The sequence below is a fragment of the Aptenodytes forsteri genome, unplaced genomic scaffold (genome assembly GCF_000699145.1).
Source record: "Aptenodytes forsteri isolate BGI_AS27 unplaced genomic scaffold, ASM69914v1 Scaffold153, whole genome shotgun sequence".
Lineage (NCBI taxonomy): Eukaryota > Metazoa > Chordata > Aves > Sphenisciformes > Spheniscidae > Aptenodytes > Aptenodytes forsteri.
This window is the reverse complement of record NW_008796178.1, coordinates 1,369,964-1,387,288: the sequence shown is the minus strand read 5'-3', so window position 1 is coordinate 1,387,288 and position 17,325 is coordinate 1,369,964. Positions and strand designations below refer to the sequence as shown.

Here is a 17,325-nt window from a genome sequence, read left to right as displayed (position 1 = left end):
TTAAGCTTGTTGAAGAGGTAAGTGGGTGCTGCAGGCAGAAGGATGGACACGGGGGAAAGTCTCGCGTAAACTGGTTCTCCTTTTTCTCAACTGGGCACCACACAGGTAGAGAGCAGCTTGAGGAATGAGGGGCAATCCCACAATCAAATGTATTCCACTCCTTTTTTAGGTCTGTAGCAACCTGTCCCCCATTGTAACAGGCTATGATCACTGATCTCCTTATTCCATGTTCCCACCTGCGAAACTAAATGAACTGATACTGGAGAACAAGCTTTGAAGTCCTTAAAGAGGAAGGGGTATTAGCAGTGCTGAACAAGGACAATTCCCTACAGCCCACAGCTACTGCAGTGATACAAGCAAAAACGCTAAGGTGCAGAAGAACCAGGCACTGAAGGAAACTAAAAAGCTCAGAAAGAAGATGAAAGAAACTGGACATGGAAAATTAATACTGCTTTGAACATTTACTGAGTGTTATCAGAAAACCTTCCCAAAAGTGACAGAACTGCAGTTAGCAATCAGGGGCTCTTGGTCTGGCATCCAGGCTGTAAGGCAAGACTCACACCTCCCGAGAGATCCAACTGCAGGGCTTACTTAGACCCATCTCACAGCCATCAGCTACAGTAATTTTGCAGAAAGGAAGGGCAGGAGCTGCTAGTTGAGCAGTGGGGAAGAAGCAAACACCACTTGTTTATTCACAGATCTTGCTACTCTAACTTGTTGCTTGCATCAGATGTCACAGTGATAAGTACCTGTTTAAGAAAAAAACAGGAACAACAGCAAAACCACCCTCCTGCAGCTAATCCAATTAAGACACAGGATAAAATTGTAGAGGTTAATCAGATCTGAGCCATTGGGTCTCTCTCTGCTGCTGCTTAGTGACATATCTGGTGAGCAACACCAGTGAGATGAAGGCCAGGCAGAAGCACTGTCTAGCTAGCCCCAGGAGACAAGTGCTGCTCCCCTCCTGCAATCAGGCAGAAAAGAGAGGAGCACACTGCAGGGCAGGACTGCGGGTGGTCTGCTGGGCTCAGAGCTTGGCTGTCCCATTAAGCCTTATCAAGTGCCAGGATGCTGTGACCGATGGGCTGCATTAGACAGTCCTCACAGCAAAGACCAAGGCTATGTCTGCAGGGTGCTGCCAGGTCGGTAACCAGGGTGGAAATGTACTCGGCAAGGAAAAATTCTGCCCATACAATTGCAGGGAGCTCCTCTTAGCTTGTGTTTCATTAGCTGCAACTCTGTGCTGACCAAGGCTGCAGCAGGGCAGTTGAAGGCTGTCCCAGCTCAAGGGGCCACCAGCACAGAGACCACTGGGACTGTCATGAATGGACCTTTCAGCATTAGGAGCCAGAAGAAAGCTGAGCTGGGGTTTGCACTGAAGCAGCTCCACCAGTGCTGGAGGGACAGGGTTCAGCACTGACTAGGGAACATTGCTCCTGTCACACCCAAGGCATCCAGCCTACTGCCTAGCCTTAAGTCCTGACCTAAAGCTACCTTGCAAAACTGAGCATGCTGCTTTCCCCAACTCAAGCCTGCCTGTACGGTCAGATCTGCTCTGCCTCTCTCCCTCCCTCTTCCCTTTAGGGCAAAAAGAAGCCAACGGTCTCAGCCCTTATTGCTCAGACAAGTGTCTGCACCTTGGTGGTAACAACTTGCTATGCCCATCATCACACCCCTGGGTGCAGGACAGTCAGCACAGAAGGATGGACCTGCTCTGGAAAGTGACCTCCCCTTTGATCCATCAGACTCGGCTGAGGCACAGAACAACCCATACAGTGAGGAGAGGAAGAAACTTTTTCTATAGCCGTTTCTTCTGGGCAGGGAGAACACTTGGACCAGAAATTTATCTTCTCTCCTGGACAATACATGCCAGCCTTTCAAGAGGACAGATGGAGCAGTGACTCCAGTGGGATGATAGAACTGTAGTGACAGCAAGAAGACGACGGAAGGTGTGTAAGCACTGTTCTGCCAGTGATGCCAATCTCTTTGGTTGCCAGAAATACTGTTTCAGGCAAATGATTCCTAATCCAGTGACCACCACCTCCCCTCCTGGAGGGGAACTGGGTCTCTTGGTACCACTCTACCACACTGGACTTTGCTAGACTCCTCTGTTAAATCGTTTCTCCTTCTTGGTAAATTCTTCAATCCAAGAACAGTGATTGCCACTGGTTTTCAGTTTCTCAAAGGAACTAATATCCATAGACCAAAAAATTAGAACTTTTGCCCTTCCTGTAGTAAGTTATATCCTTTCTTTAAAGACAAGGAGTTTTATATCAATCAGCCATGAAACTTGTCAGAAGAAAAACTACATTTTATACCCTGGACTTGAAACACAGAACATTTCAGATTAAAAATAGCTCCCTTTTTCACTGTCTGCCAGATCTGGGAGGGAGGTGAAAATCCACAGGGACTTGATTTGATGCGTGAAAAAGCAGAATTCTATAGCAGCGAGTATGCACACACACTTATTTTAGGTCAAATAATAGCTCTGCAATAATACTTAGCTTAGCGGACAAAACCAAAGCTTGGGATAGACCCATGCTAGCTGGTACTCTGGTACTGAGTACCACAACAATTCAAGCGCATCCATCAGAAAGAGAGGGAGGGGAAATTAAAAATAAGTAAGTTATTTTTAAAAATCTCATCACATCACAGTTTTCCTGCCTTTGAGATGGTTTCTCTTTCAGATTCCAAATACCTGCTGCTGTATCAGCGATCATGACAAGCATCTTACCAAGATATGAGATGCTCTGTCTGCGTGACCCAGGTGCAGACACAGACCTGGCCAGCACACAACCTTCCCCCCACAGCAGGTAGTTCCAGATCAGGTTCCCTCATTCCACAGTCGTGCAGTGGGGCAGCAAAGGGACCTGGTACAATATTCAACCTTCCTCCCCTCCCTTCTCAGCAGGGGGAGAGGACAGGCCATGCACTGCCTGCAGCTTTCTGAGGAACTGCAGCTCAAGCCTGTGCAGCTCAAACATAGCAAACAACTGCATAGCTTACTCCAGAGCACCCTATGTTCTGCAAAAGGGCCAGCTCTGCTCTTTGGGGTGATGAGTTATTGATCAGAAAAGAATAGCAAAGCTGTATCATGTGTCCCGGTGAATAAAGGCTCTACACAAAGCTCTGCCACCAGCTAAATTGATAGACCCTAGTAAAGGAGAACAGGAATCAGCAGGCAGAGCTTTGACTCTAACAATACAGGCAGTTAGACATCCAGTATTAAGGGCTCCCGAGTAATGCAGGAGCAATGGGACAGGAGGAGGGTTACTTTAGTAATCTGATTAAGCGGGAGGAACAGCCAGTCATTCCCTCCCTCCAAATCGGTGCAGGATGACAGAGGCTGGATCATCTATACAACGTTGATAAGTGTCTCATCATTGGCAAGGAACACAACACCAGGGCACTCAGAAACATCCCTTCTCTGATGTCACCATCACAACTGGCACACACACAGCATCCTCATCGCAGGAGGCAGGTCCTGAGCAGGGCTGACTGCCTGCTAACATCAGAAAAACACCTCAGTGTTCCCACTGGGAAAGAGCTCATTCAGCCACACCTCAAGGGAAACAGCGAGCAGAGAATGACTTCAGAAAGACTACAGCACTACTGCAAAGAGCATCTCTCCTTGAATGAACTGCTTCGGCTTGGGTTGCGTGTGCGTAATTCAGGCTGGTTTAGACTACAAGAAAACATCCAATGAAGCTTTGTGTCAAACCTCCACCCACACATCAGCTACATAATTAATAAGGATGAAAGAGAACATTATCCCAAGCTGGTATTCAGATCCTCAGTGATTGGCAGAGCTTGTTATAGTCTGTTCAGCCTTAGAAGTCAACAAAAGGAACATACCTCACACATGGTACTACATGCTTGGTCATTAAATACAGGCTTATAAGCCCATAAAGTCACTGTTGCTTGCAAGTGTGGAGTAATTTTTTGCATGAACTAGTTTGTTTTGCAGGAGGCCCAAAAGTTAATTAGTTTTCACAGTTTTATTACTCCACATGGTCAAATAACAGCCTGGAGCTGCCAGTCAGCTGGAACCACGTAAGGTCCAGAAAATTCTTACTGTGCTTTCCAGGACTGTTTACTACAGCCATAAATCAGCAGCTGGCAAATGACTTTCTGCCCCAGCTCTTCTTGGCCACCAGTACCAACCCTAAAAGATCCCATAAATCAATGCAGCAACAGCAGCTCTCAGCTCAGGGGTCACAGAGGGAATAAGGCTGGAAGATGCTGTTTCAGACACTTACGACAATTCTTTGGGAGACATTTTGGCTATCATCACCCTGGAAGATGTCACCCAATGCACCTGTGTTGTTGAAGGGGGCTGTGCAGCATTTACACCCCAGCCAGCTTCAGCTCTTACATATAACTACGAAGCTATGCTACTGTTCTCTCCACTACAAAAGCTTTTTCCTGTCATGCCTGACAGGTAGATAAACTGGCCATTGCACTAATTCATAAAAAGAGGTGGCTTTGGCCTCCCCGAATGCTGTAGAAGGCAATGAATGCAGGCAGGAGGCTCCCATCAGGTGAAGAGCACGCAAGCAAGCCAGCACACTACAGCTTCTGGGATACAGACTGACTGAAAAGCATTACAAGAGCAAAAACCTCTAGTGGGGATGCCCAACACCGGAGAATCCTCTAAAGAAGCCAACATACGCTCTAGCTTATAGAGCTCTAGAGGAGACACCACCAGAATATTTAACATGTTGAAGGCACAAGAGCAACCCTGCATACATACACATACGCACAGAGACATCCCCAAACAGTTCTCAGGGCTAGCAAGTCAAAGTGTGATAAAGCAGTGATGCAGCTCTATAAAGATTCTTCAGACACTTTATTTAGAAGAAAGTTGTTCCTCCAGCCATGGTCTCCAGGCACAGCTCAGAGACCAAAGATAGCAGCAGCAGCAGCAGGACATCTTCCATGCTCTTCACAGCAGTCTCCCCTACAGGGGCTGCCTAAATGCACCAATCAATGCAAAATAAACGTTTCTCCAAAAGGCGAATCCTATTGTCAGAGGACACATGAAGGAAAAATGTTTGTGCCTTCCCTGCTAACAGGGAGGAGAACAACCCAGAGACGTAAATCCAGTGATAACAAGACTGTGTGCAAAAGCAACTCCTCTATTAGCAACCAAGAGGGAGTAGCTGAGGGAAGAGGCAGCAGTTCAAACGGAAGAAGGAACCACAATAAACACTTTCTTTTCCTCCCCAGTGCAAACAACAAAGCTAAAAAGCAACATCCTTCCATGGAGGCCACTGCCTGCAGTGAGCAAAGATGCTCAAGGCCCACTTCCCATTATTTTTCAGCGTGAGGGTAAGTAAACATGTGAGAGGAGTGGCAGGAAGCCAGCGGAGGGAAACAAGTGTCTGGCTCTGTTTCAGAGCCAAGTGGCAGAACTAAAAACCCACTTTGCTCTCCAAATCCCTTAGGGCACACACCATTCCGGTACCACCCCCAGCAAAACATACAGTTGATGTTAGACCTATAATGGGTCCAGGACAATTGTCACACTTGTTTTCAAGTGCTTTGCTAGACCAAGTCAGTGCGCACAGGATCAAGTCCTCCAGTAGTTTTTGTGAAACTTTCAATTTTTTACCTTTTATAATATTGATCCTTTCTCTGCCAAGAGGTAAGCATGGCTACATCTCACTGGCTGCAGGCTGTCATCAACAAGCACATCCACTACAATCATACATCACAAACAAGTATGCTCCACAAAGCAGGGTCTCCATCATCACTGGTACCTAATCGTGAAGGATCACAGAGGCAAAGAGATGATTCCTCAGGGAACACTGCCCTGAAGTACATGAGACCAGAGATTTGATGGTAGTCACAAACAGCTTTGCCTACAGCAGCCTCGTTTATTTTTTCCTCAGGAAACTCAGGAAACTCCAGAGTATATGCTACTTATGGAGCATGTCAAGCATCAAAGAACGTGAACAGTTCCTAGGGGTAAGATTGATCTTGTTTGTTTAACATCGTTTCATACATCGTTACTCTTCTCACCAGCAACACGGGGTCACTGCAGACAGCTGTTCCTAAGCAACAGGAACATATACTAAAAATACATACATTCTCTGTGTCTTGTTAGTGCTGGGGTTTTAGTTTTAGAGTTGAAGGAATTCAAGGTCCAAGTGAGACTTCTGTGCATTCTCTTCATGATTCCCTGGCACAGAGAACAACCCCACACTACAGGCACTGATAATTAGTCACTGCTAATTAAGGTCACTTCCAGAGAATCTACAATTCTTTACTGGTCTGTGCTTTCTGAAGGAAGAGAAGTTCCCACTGGGAAGTTCTGGGTTGGTCCCAGAGCAGCTGAAAAGCACAACAGCAGTCCTTGCACAAGACATCTGACATAACACAGGGACAGGCCAAGGCAGAAGTCAATCTCCAGGCTCCTCTACTCCAACACAGCATCCGAAAGAAACACTTCACAGGCTTACAATGAGTTGGATGGTCAGATCTCATGGAGTTCTTTGGATGATCTTCACCCCATACAACAAAAAGTAAAAGCCAACTTTTCCAGCTGAAATTACTGTCAAAGAAGTACAATTAGCCAGCTGAAATCCATCCAGGGCAGAGATGATCATGACTGGCCTCAAAAACAAGTATTGGGACAGGTGTGATCACAAACATTCAGGACTTTCACTACACATTTCACCAAGACATTCTAGTGATAGAATATCCCCAGCGTCACCACGAGTAGCTGAATCAGGGGGAATACCACCACTCAGGAGATTACGAGAGGAAAGGGAAAGAAGTGAGTGTTCCAAGTGCTACAGCTCGAACAGACAAACACTGCAAGGTTTGAATCACATAAAAATCCAGAGCATTCAGAGATCAGCTTTCCTCAGCAGCCCATATGTACAATGGTGCAGGAAAACAGCCCATCACCTGCACCCCATCAACTTCGTCTCATGGTGTGTTGGTACCAAGCTGATTTCAGACCAACACATTGTACAGTACCTAGTGAGGAGGCAGAAAGAGATCACAGCTTCCTTGGCTGCTGTCAAACTCAAACACGCCCACTGCTGCATTTAATTTGCAAACGTGCCCCGGTACATTTGCACTGACTGCAAATACCGGCAGGCAACGGGAACATCATACTTCCTACCGCAGAGGAGAAACACTTGCTTTCCAGGTCTGGTAGAGAGTAACTTTAAAAGCCCTGTAAATGTTACAGCGATAAGTGATGATGGTGTCGAAATGCACCTCCAAACTGTTTCCACTCGCTAAGCAGCTGGTTTGTTCCTCTGGAGACAGGATGATCTCTTCCCCTTCTCTGTCATAACAGAGCACGCAGCCACAGAGCACAATGCACCAGCTGATCTGCAGAACAGCATCAATCCACTCTGTGTTTACAGCTTTTTCCCCCCTTTCTTTTTAAACACGCAGGCTTAAACGTTCTTATTGCTTCAGTGATTTTCTATGTGCAAGACAGGATTTGAGAACAATGCATTAGCAAGGATCTATGTGCCTAAAAACCATCCCGCACATTCAGCTGAAATGGCAGAGCGTACGCTACCAAAGCCTCTCACTGCAGCTGGGATCAGGATGCAGCAGAAAGATACAACGGTCTGAATGCAGCTTGCCATCCCTCTCGGATGCTGCACTCTAACGTGCAGGTTTCCAGGCAGCTCAGACGTGGAAGGTACACAAATGTGTAATGAGTAGGAAGCCTCCTGAGGCTTTTACAAATCTAGAGACATCAAGCTGCCAGTAACTCACGAGCTGTGTAAGACTGACTCAGCCTCCATGTGCTTTTCGGTGTGTTTGTCATGACTCCTTGAAACATTTCAGGAGATGCCTACTTATACCAGCACAAACTTAATAGTGCTGTGTTTGCTACACTGCTGATCTCTGGTTCATATTGATGGCTTCTACTCCCAACTTTTTGCACTAGGCAAAGCCAACAGTCTGTGTACAGGCTGGTGGGACTGGAGAAAGGAGTATCCAAATAGCCAGGGAAAGGGGAAATGGGGTAGCTGATCACAAACCTTTCACGCTGCAGGGAAGGTGTAAATACAGGCAATCCCGGAGACCCGCATCCAGCTTAGGGGCTGGCTGGTGTTCAGTTTACAGAGTTATTAGAAGATTAAGGAGGAACTTGGGGAATTTTTGCTGTTCATCCTGCAAGAGGCAGGAAGATCATTAATGACCTCCAGGTAGCTTTTTCATGCTAAGCCATCACTCCAGGGCATCGTGGCTAAAAGCCAAATCTGGGTATAAACCTTGAAGCGCTGGGAGATTGCCATCCACTGTAACAACACTGGGGACAGACACAGGCTAATCCAGGCAGGGTAAAAGACAAGGCATTACCTTGCAGAGGGAACAGTCTCTCAGATATCTATTTGCTGTTCAATGCCTCAATTTCCCTCCTGGACTCAAGGAAGGATAAGTTCCCCTCCCCTCTTTCCTGGGGGCTGCTGTATGCAAAAGAGTCTCTGGCAGCAGGCAGCAAGGGGTTGATAATCCAGACAGCATCAGCAAAGCAATCTCCTTCAGCAAAAACAGATCCTCTCTTACCAGCCCGTTTCTCCCTTCAAGTTTGTCCACAGGGCAATGAATTTGAAGGGACTCTTTTTTTTCCCAACCCCATAACCCAAAGTGGAGGAGTCAAAGGGTTAATGCTGCATGACAAAGGTCAGCCCAGTTTGGGGAAGGAGGAGAAAGGGAAGCATTGTGGCCACAGACAGCAGCTCCCTGCGACCAAAATGCCACTTGAGAAATGTAAAGTGATGGTGCTGCTCAGAAAAAAGGCCTGAGAGCCCTCCCTAAATCCCAGGGCTTTATCACTCACAAAAGCCCAGCCCCTTGAGTCATTAATCGTGTGCTCCATGGCTGGGCGCCTCAAAGAGCAGCAGATGACACATGCCCAGCTGCTATTGCCGCCCCTCCTCAAGGTAGCGGGGCAGAGGCAGGTGCACTCCCAGTGCTCTCTGCTCGAGACTAATCTATTCTCCCTCCTTGTCCTCTGCCTTTCATCTCCTCCAGCAGCCCACGCTGACAACTGTAAATGAGATTAGACTTCAAGGCGTGGGGCAGATGCAGAACCCCCTCTGTGCATTGCCAAGAGACCCTTGTAGCTTTTAAAGTGTCTTTCCCCTTTACAATGCACAGCTTGGTGGAGGGGGAGAAGGGGGCAAATTTCTTGTCACGCTCACAGAAGCATCTAATGTAGCAGGCAAGGCAGACTCTGGTTTTAGGGCCTGGATGCTAATCCGTTATCACCGTGGACAGTCTTCCCAACAGCACCTCTGATTCTCCAGTTCACGCTAGGAGATGAAGTAACAAGTCTATGACTATTTCCCAATTCCAGTTCCTATAACCTCCTCTTTGCAGCACCACTCTACTTAAATGTGGACATATGTCCTGACAAACACTAATCTAAAAAGGCAGCGACAGACCAAAATTCACGCAAGGACTTGGAGGTCACGTACAACCCGGTGCTCAACCCCCCTGCCTATATTGCTGCTCTCACTGCCATCATTTCCTATTCCTCATCTTGCAGTTTCTGCTCCTCTGCTCCCCGTGACCCACACAAACCAGAGGTAAGACACAAGCAGTTTGTCAGAGAAAGTGGTAAAATCTCCAGACACAAACCACTGCCTAGAGCTCAGAGAGACCTGCCTGGCAAGGTCTTCCCGCCACAGCCAGCAGGGGTTAGCCACCAACAATAGTCAGGGAAACTTTTCAAAGTGAAGCATGATGTTTAGCTCAACAGTGCCCCAGTAAACAAACTGGAATTTCTTTTACAGCGTGGGAAATAGCTCATCCTTCTTGTGTTAAAGGCTATCCAGAGAAAAGGGACACAGTTAACACAAAAGATCATCAAGTTCAAAATAATTCCCTTTCTCGGTTACCACCAACCATGGTCATAGCTGGCCTGATTTTATGGATTGCTTTGCAATTTCAATCATGTGGGAACCAGCCCTGGATTTAAGAAGGCTGCCAAGTCAGCATATTTTCAAGCATTTTCTAATGTTTTATGAGACCACGGCAGAGCAGGTTCAGCTGCACCCACTGCTGGTAGTGTCAGCAACTGAACTCTTCCTGGCAAGTGTACGTCTGGTCCAGGATATCTCTACAGCCTTGTTTCTGAGCTCAAGTTTTCCATTAGCTGCCTACACAGACTGGGTAACTTGGCATCTCTCTGCATTCCCCATAAACTCTGTTCATCTGTTGCCATCACACCCACGTACAAGTCTCAGGAAGGAATCCAGTGTTTCTAAAGCAGCTGCAACAAAAACACAGCCTGGATTGACAAGCAATAGGATCAAGGTGCTGAGCCAGTGAGGAGGGTCTTTTTGGAGAGTTTTGTGTGTGTCTATTTAAAACAAGTTTGTTGTCATGACTACAAACCAGAGTACAGGTGAGAAGAAGTGAGAACTCCAAGATGAGGGCTGATAACGTTAATTCACCTTTGAAATCTCAGCAGCCATGGGGATAGGGAAACAGAGAAGGTGATACAAGCTCTTGGCATCGTTAGATGCTAAATGCCACCTCCGGAAGGCAGGTCTGTCCTAATAACAATCTTCGTCCTCCTAGATAGCCCCTTTCACCCAGCACAGCCAAGGGCTGCATAATACCGATTAGCTGCAGTCATCTCTAAAGCAGGGGCACTGGGGACATGGAGGCAAAGAAGGGCATCCAAGGACCTAGAACGGACATAGAAAAGCAGGAACAGCCCCTCAGGACATGCATCTGAAGACTCACTCTCTAACCATCAGACAACTTGGCTTCAACAAGGATAGTGAGATGCTCTCATGTCTGCGTGCAAGGCAATTAACAAGAGATCTTATTAGCACAGAGAAGTGTGAAACTGTCAAGACCTGCTCCTGGGATTGTCACATTTTTAACTTTACCAGAAGATTAACCAAAAAGAGGGGTTTGGGCCAGTGAAGAACAAATGAAGAAAACCCCAAGTGATTGCGGAGGGATGGAGAGAGGCAATGCTCAGAGCTCGGATTCCACACAGAAACAGTGTGGAGTGCTCAAAGACAGCGCAGGCTCTGCAGAAGGCAGCAGATGCGGAGCTAATGTGTGTGTGGGGGTGGAGGGTGTTTATGAGCACAATAAATAAATGTATGAATCCCTATAAAAGTTCCCATATACAAGTGAGTTAGAGCTGCCCGAGGGCCATGGCCTTGTAATAAAAAATGCATCTCGTGAGCACAGTATGAAGCAGCAGCTGTACTGTAACTGCCTGGCTGCAGCACTGAAAAGCCACGTGTCTGCCTGCTCCCAAACTCTTGGGTGAAGTGCTGACCCCACTAAATGCAGGAGGAATTTTGGTACTTGCTTCAGTGTAGTCAGGATTTTGCCCTGGGAGGGGCTTCTTTGAACCTCAAAGCCTAGAAAGCAGTTCTGGATCTGCCTTTTTGCCAAATTTAAGTTCTTTTACTTCTTAAAAAGAAGCAATCTGCAAGTGGCTGGAGATACTGGCTTGAGCCACTGACAGTTCCCAGTGTGACAGATTAGAGCTGGATCAAAACAAATAAAAAATTCCTCCAGAAAGCATTGTCAGTCACTCCTCTCCCCCAAAATAAACAAGCAAAAAGCACTGCTTTATGGCTGAGCAGCAATTTTCATCAAGAAGTTTTGAATTTTTAATTTAAGATGTTGGGGGGGTTGGGTCATAAAAAAGCCCAAACCCTTTGATTTTGTATGTCTAAACAGAAACCTGCTTTTTTGTCAGTAAACCTAAATAAAAGTATTTTAAAAAATATCTCCCCAGGGGGGGGGGGGGGGGGGGGGGGAAGCATTAACAATTTCTTTCCCCCCTCAAAGGCAAGGGAGGGGAAGTGCTGACCCCTCCCTCTCACTGTTTGCTGTCATACTCCATCACCCCGGAAACAAGAGACTTGCAGACTCCCAGCCTGTGAATTCCCAACTGCTCCAACACTTTCTCCAGAGCCTTCTCTTGCTCTGCTGCTCTCCTGGGAGGTGGTGAACACAGAGGCCCACGTGTGTCACCTGAGAGGGTGGCTATCAAACTTCAGTCCCAGCCCATGAGTCACAAATGCACAGGGCACGTGAATCTTTGGCCACCCATTTCCACTCTAAGCACTCATAAGGCCAGGTCATGTCTCCCAGGGAGAGCTGCAACTGTTCCGAGTTTCAACACACAGGCTTTCTCTAGTTATTAAGACTGTCCTCATGTTTCACATGGATGCCTATCAGAGCTAAACAAAACGCTCCCCTCTCCTACCAGCACAGAGCTGCTGGGAATAGCAACCTTGTTCCATGACAAACAGCATCTTGCAATTCACTGCAGGGCTAATTGCTTTGCATTGCTGATATAACGCTCAAGGAAGACGTCAGCTCCTTGGCTTTGCCCACAGGCAACAAGGACGTTATTGATTTATTCAGGACTTACAACTAGTTGTCACAGGTTGCATTCTCTTTGATAATAAAGTCTTACAGACAAGGCTTAAATTTCAGCTGCAGCCCTAATTGAAACATAGCTAATTACTGAAGGTCTGCCTTTACAGCCCATTCCCTTGTCACTGGGGTAATGTTCTGTAAATCCAACAGTCAAACTCTCCCCTCCCTTAAAAAGAAAAAAAGAAGGAAAAAAACCCATCTACTATTCAAGCAAGTCCAGTGAGAAATTACAGATTCCTCTCTTTGAGCCCGAGGTAGCTACCAGCCAAGAGCCCCATCCCACAAGGACTCAATGACTTCAAAGGATGCTTGTAGAATCAGACTCCAAATTAAGGCCAATGTTTGAGATGGGGGAGAATTCAAAGTGGCTGAAACAAACATTCAGCCCAGACCACAAGCAATTTATCTTGCATCCACCTTCTGAGTAGCAGCATACCCTACAAGCCCCAGCAAATTCAAATACACCACACAATTTAGGTGTGATCAACAATTATAGTAATCTAATTCCCAACTGCCAGCTTGCTTGACTGTACAACAACAAATGTACTGCAGTCCAGACGTGTGGATTAGCAGGTATAAATGAGCACTCATCGGAACAGGCAGTCCAGTTATTAGCTGAATGATAACAGAACCCCCAGGGTACCAAGGACATCCTTTCGCGGAGATTGTGCCACAGCTTTTGGCTTTGCAGTTCAGCCAGACACAGAAGCAAGATTATCGCCTCATAAAGCAGGGATGAAATCCCATCCGAACTTTAGTATTGCCAGGACAATGCCAGCATCAGAGTAAGCTCCCTTACGGAAGGTGACATTTACGCGCACAGACAACAGCACAAAAGTTTATGACATCAAGAGAGTGCTGCAGTTTAGAAGCAAGTCAACCCTAGAAAAATCCTCCAGTTTATAGCTGCTTCACATTTCAACCAGGCAGATAGAAGGAACACCACAAAGCAAACATGTCCATTAAAGCAGCTAAAAGCATAATTTACAAACTAGAATCCACAACCCAAATTCTCAGCAGCTATAACTCGGAGCTCTGCAGAGCTGTGTTGATTTCAGCTGGCTACAGATCCGACCCAAGACATTTACCTGATACAACCATAGCCTTTGGTACAGAAGCAGATACTTTGCTAAACCTGTGCAAGTTTAAAGCAGCAGGTCCTCCCCTGGAGGATGTAACCCACAGAAGTCAGTTTAGCAGCTGGGGAGCCATTTCAAAGAATACAGTGCCAGTTTTACAGGTCCTAGTTTGCCTGCCTCAAAGAGTAGAAGACCCTTTAATTCACAGAGCAAGGATAGAGCAACTGGCAGCAAACAGAGCACCTGCTGCAGCACCTCGGCTCAGACCCTGAGCTAGGAGGGATGACCAGGCTGGGCCCGCTTCTGTCCCTGACTACTCTGAAGAGGAATTGAGAAGACAGCCCAAAGCAGTAGTGATAATTATGACTTGGACACCAGCATCCTGGGAACTGGGAGCATGGAGCACATTACTCCTAGGCTGTATTTTAAATGCAGGGAAAATCTAGTACAGAGGAAATTAACTGGAGGCTAGACTCTTTGCTCACAAGACAGAGACAATATATCAGTTGTTCACATACCTGATCAAATAGGGCTTTCCAGTGCTGAGAGGCAATGCATAAGGGAGGAAAAAGAAGAAAAAGAAGGTTTAAGAGCAACGACATTAACATGCAGTAAACTGTAGAAGTATATTCTAACAGAGAAATAACCAAATGATTTAGTGCCATTTCCAACATCCTTCTTCATCCCAGAATCACCTACCCTTCCGGGGGAGGAGGCAGGGGGAATCTACCAACCACAGGGAAGACAGTTTTCACTTACAAATCCAAATTAGGATGAACTCAGAACATTCATGTGTTAATTCTGTTTTCTCCCGCTTTGTCTAGTTGCAAGCAAGCAAGGAATAAAAGGCTTTTTTACTCACAGGGATCAAGAAAGCTTGGTGTATATTGAGGGGAGGGAGGAGTTGGCAACGGTTTTTCAGATCAGTTTCTGAGGTCCTGTGGCCCAACACTGACCCACAGACCACCTTGTCAGGTTGTCAGAGCCTTGTCTGCTGCCTGCTCCTAACTCCGGCAGGGACTTGCTGCAAGGTCTTTGATAACCCATCAGTTCTTTGAGCCTCACATGTCCACATCTGAAAAACAGGTAATTCCTCTCGCACAAGGTGGAAGGGGGGAAGACTGGAGAGAGCCCATTACAAGGATTTACCCCACAACTTTTGTTCTAGCAGATCTGCCTTAAAAGCTCTGTATAGGAGGAAGCTCCATTTCAACACAGATGACCATGTGAACACTCCACAAGTCCTTGTCACTCGGGAACAGAAAAAACAAGCTGGCGACTGGCTCTGATTTATGCTTTGTAGAAAGACCGACGTCAAGCCACCTCCCCGCCCCAGGCTTGCTGCCTCACAGTCCCACGGAACAGAGGAAATTCCTAATGGATTGTTTAAGGCTCTCTCATGTCTCCTGGATTTGGGGGCCAGCTGAGAAGAGAGCAACTTCCATGGGGCAACAGTAGGGTAACCACTGGCTTGAGGTCCCCAGAAAAAACCTTGCACATTTCCAGTTCTCCTGTCTGAAGTGCTGTTCAGCACAACACTTTGTTTCTGCCTCATTCACCTTCCCAGAAAAGCAAAATGAGAAAAATACCAAACATCAGACTCATACAAGCAAATCTCCCACTGTGCTATATGCAAAGCAGAGCTCTGGTGAGTGTCTTTACTAGTCCTGGAAGAACATTTCCTTTCACATGGTAGGCAGATCTAAAGCAGAATTGACTGGAGAGACAGTGGGATTTCAGGCCACTGAATTCCATTTAATCAGTTAAGTTGTTGGCTCCCCTCCTCCCCATGCCTCTATCCATTTATAAACTCCCATTTCTCATCATAAATCAGCCCAGCACTTTAAACAGAACATTTTGGGACTGCCTGAATCCTGGCTTTGTGGAACGCTGCTCTGAGAGCTGTAATGACATCACAGCTGAGCTGTTATACACTGTCAAGGCTGTGACAGCCAAACCTCCACTACGTAATATTTTTGTGGTTAATAACACATAAAGAACTGACCTTGCGTCAGTTCTTGCCAGCCAAGCCAGAGAGCTTACATCAAGCTTTCAAATGTAATAATAACAACAGAAAATCAACCCCCAGTTAGGTCTCAGGGGGGCACACTCCTAGCACAGAGCAGTTCGAATTTTCAGAGATGATGCTCTGTAGCCTGCTTGTTTCAGCAGGAAATCTTGGCTGTGGAGGAGGAGGACATTTACACCACTTCCTGCTCTTCCGACTTGCAGATGATATACGATACCTCAGGCTTCTGTCACATCATCTATTGCCAGGTCTCAGCAGCTTCCCATAACCAGTGCAACTGCAGGCTCTAGCTCCATTTTGTTGATTGCAGAAAACAAGGTACCAGAGTCAAATAACAATGCAGATCCCAGCATAAGTAATGGCGAGACACTGCGAGCTGGATCAGACCCAAGCTGTCCTACCTCAAGGTCAAGCAGCAAGTCAGTAGCAGAACTAGGATGAGAATCTAGATTTCACCAAGGAAAGCTCATGGTCACTGTCCTGTCTCAGGACCCAAATCCTGCCAGGCACTCAGCACTTCAGCATCTCCTGGGCCCCTAGCAGGATTGAATTGCTAATGGCTGCATTTGTGTAGAGGCTGGAGTAACTCCAAAGGGGCCCATGTGTATCACAATAGGAAATCTTTCTTGTAGACCATCCAAGACAAGCACAAAATTCATCAGGGAAGAAAAGGTCAGAGTCTGAGGTAAGCAAGCACAGGGATTTGGAAACCTGGACTGTGAAAGCTCCTGGAAAGCCACCCTTTCTGAGTGAAAGCTACACCTGCCCCTGGGTCAAGCATGCTACTCTTGGGACTGTCTGGCAGCATTGTAGGAGAGGTCAAACTGCATCACACATTCCCTCCTGACTGTAGAGTGCTCAGGAATACAGCCTGGGGAATGCAGCTCTACCGGGCAACTGCACTTCCTCCGTTACCCTCTGGGAGGAAAATCCAACAGCAACCGAATTCTAGGTGATTCAGAAGGAAGGGCTGGGGGATGAGGAGCAGGCACTGCCCCTAAGCAGCCCCAGGCAGGTTCCTCCAGCAGTGTCATAAAAGTAGAGGGGAAAGGGGATGTGCCATTGCTGGAGGCTTAGTTCACAAGTGTCCCTTTCACACCAGTGGCAAGACCTGAGACAGAGCCCACTTCAGAAAGACATTTAGTATCACTGCTTCATCCCTCCATAGGCAGAAACAGACCCTGCGCTAACCTCTGCAGACTGAGCAGACACTTTGCACAGTCCTCATCCCAGCAGAGTTTGCTGGGAAGCAGAGCTGCGAGCAGTCCTGGGATGCACCAGGAATGCAGGATCTGCTCACATTCACACCCTCCCAGACAGGTGCACAGCGAGCTCCTGCCTCCGGGACTGGTAGATGCAGAACTACCGCCACAGCTCTGCAGGCTTTGCTGCTCAGCCTGGCAGGAGCAGATTCAAAGCACGCAGGACCACTTGGTGTCCTTCTAGGCTGGATGAGCAGAGACAAAGACCCGGTGCCAAGTTATCCCACCCTCAGGTGCAGTCAGAGCTCAGAGGGTAGAGAGAAGCTATCAGCCCTGCCGAGCCAGGGAAAAAACTTCCTCGGCTGTTTGTTGCTCGTGGGCTGGAAGAGGAACAGGCTCCCGAGAGTGGGAGCATTTCACATCCGTCACCCTCCGAGTGGCTGGGACTCTGGAAAAGCTCTCTATCCCCAGGAAGCCCCTCAAGCCAAGGCGTCAGCCCCTCTCCAGCCTCTAGAGCTGCAGCCCCGCTGCCCCGGCCCGGCCAGCCACAGCCCGCTGTGAGCCAGCACCTCCCCGGCGGCGCGGCTCCGGGCACGAACACCGAGCG

The 17,325-nt window shown here is 47.4% G+C and overlaps 1 protein-coding gene across 1 annotated transcript in view; it reads right to left on the bottom strand.

Annotated features, from left to right (window-relative positions):
• Positions 1-14,171, bottom strand: part of RHBDL3 (rhomboid like 3) — a 63,753-nt gene extending 49,582 nt beyond the window's left edge. The window contains 2 exon segments of the mRNA XM_019474233.1: positions 14,006-14,059; positions 14,061-14,171. Coding sequence (XP_019329778.1) covers positions 14,006-14,059; positions 14,061-14,171 — 165 coding nt within the window.
• Positions 14,172-17,325: the final 3,154 nt, after the last annotated feature.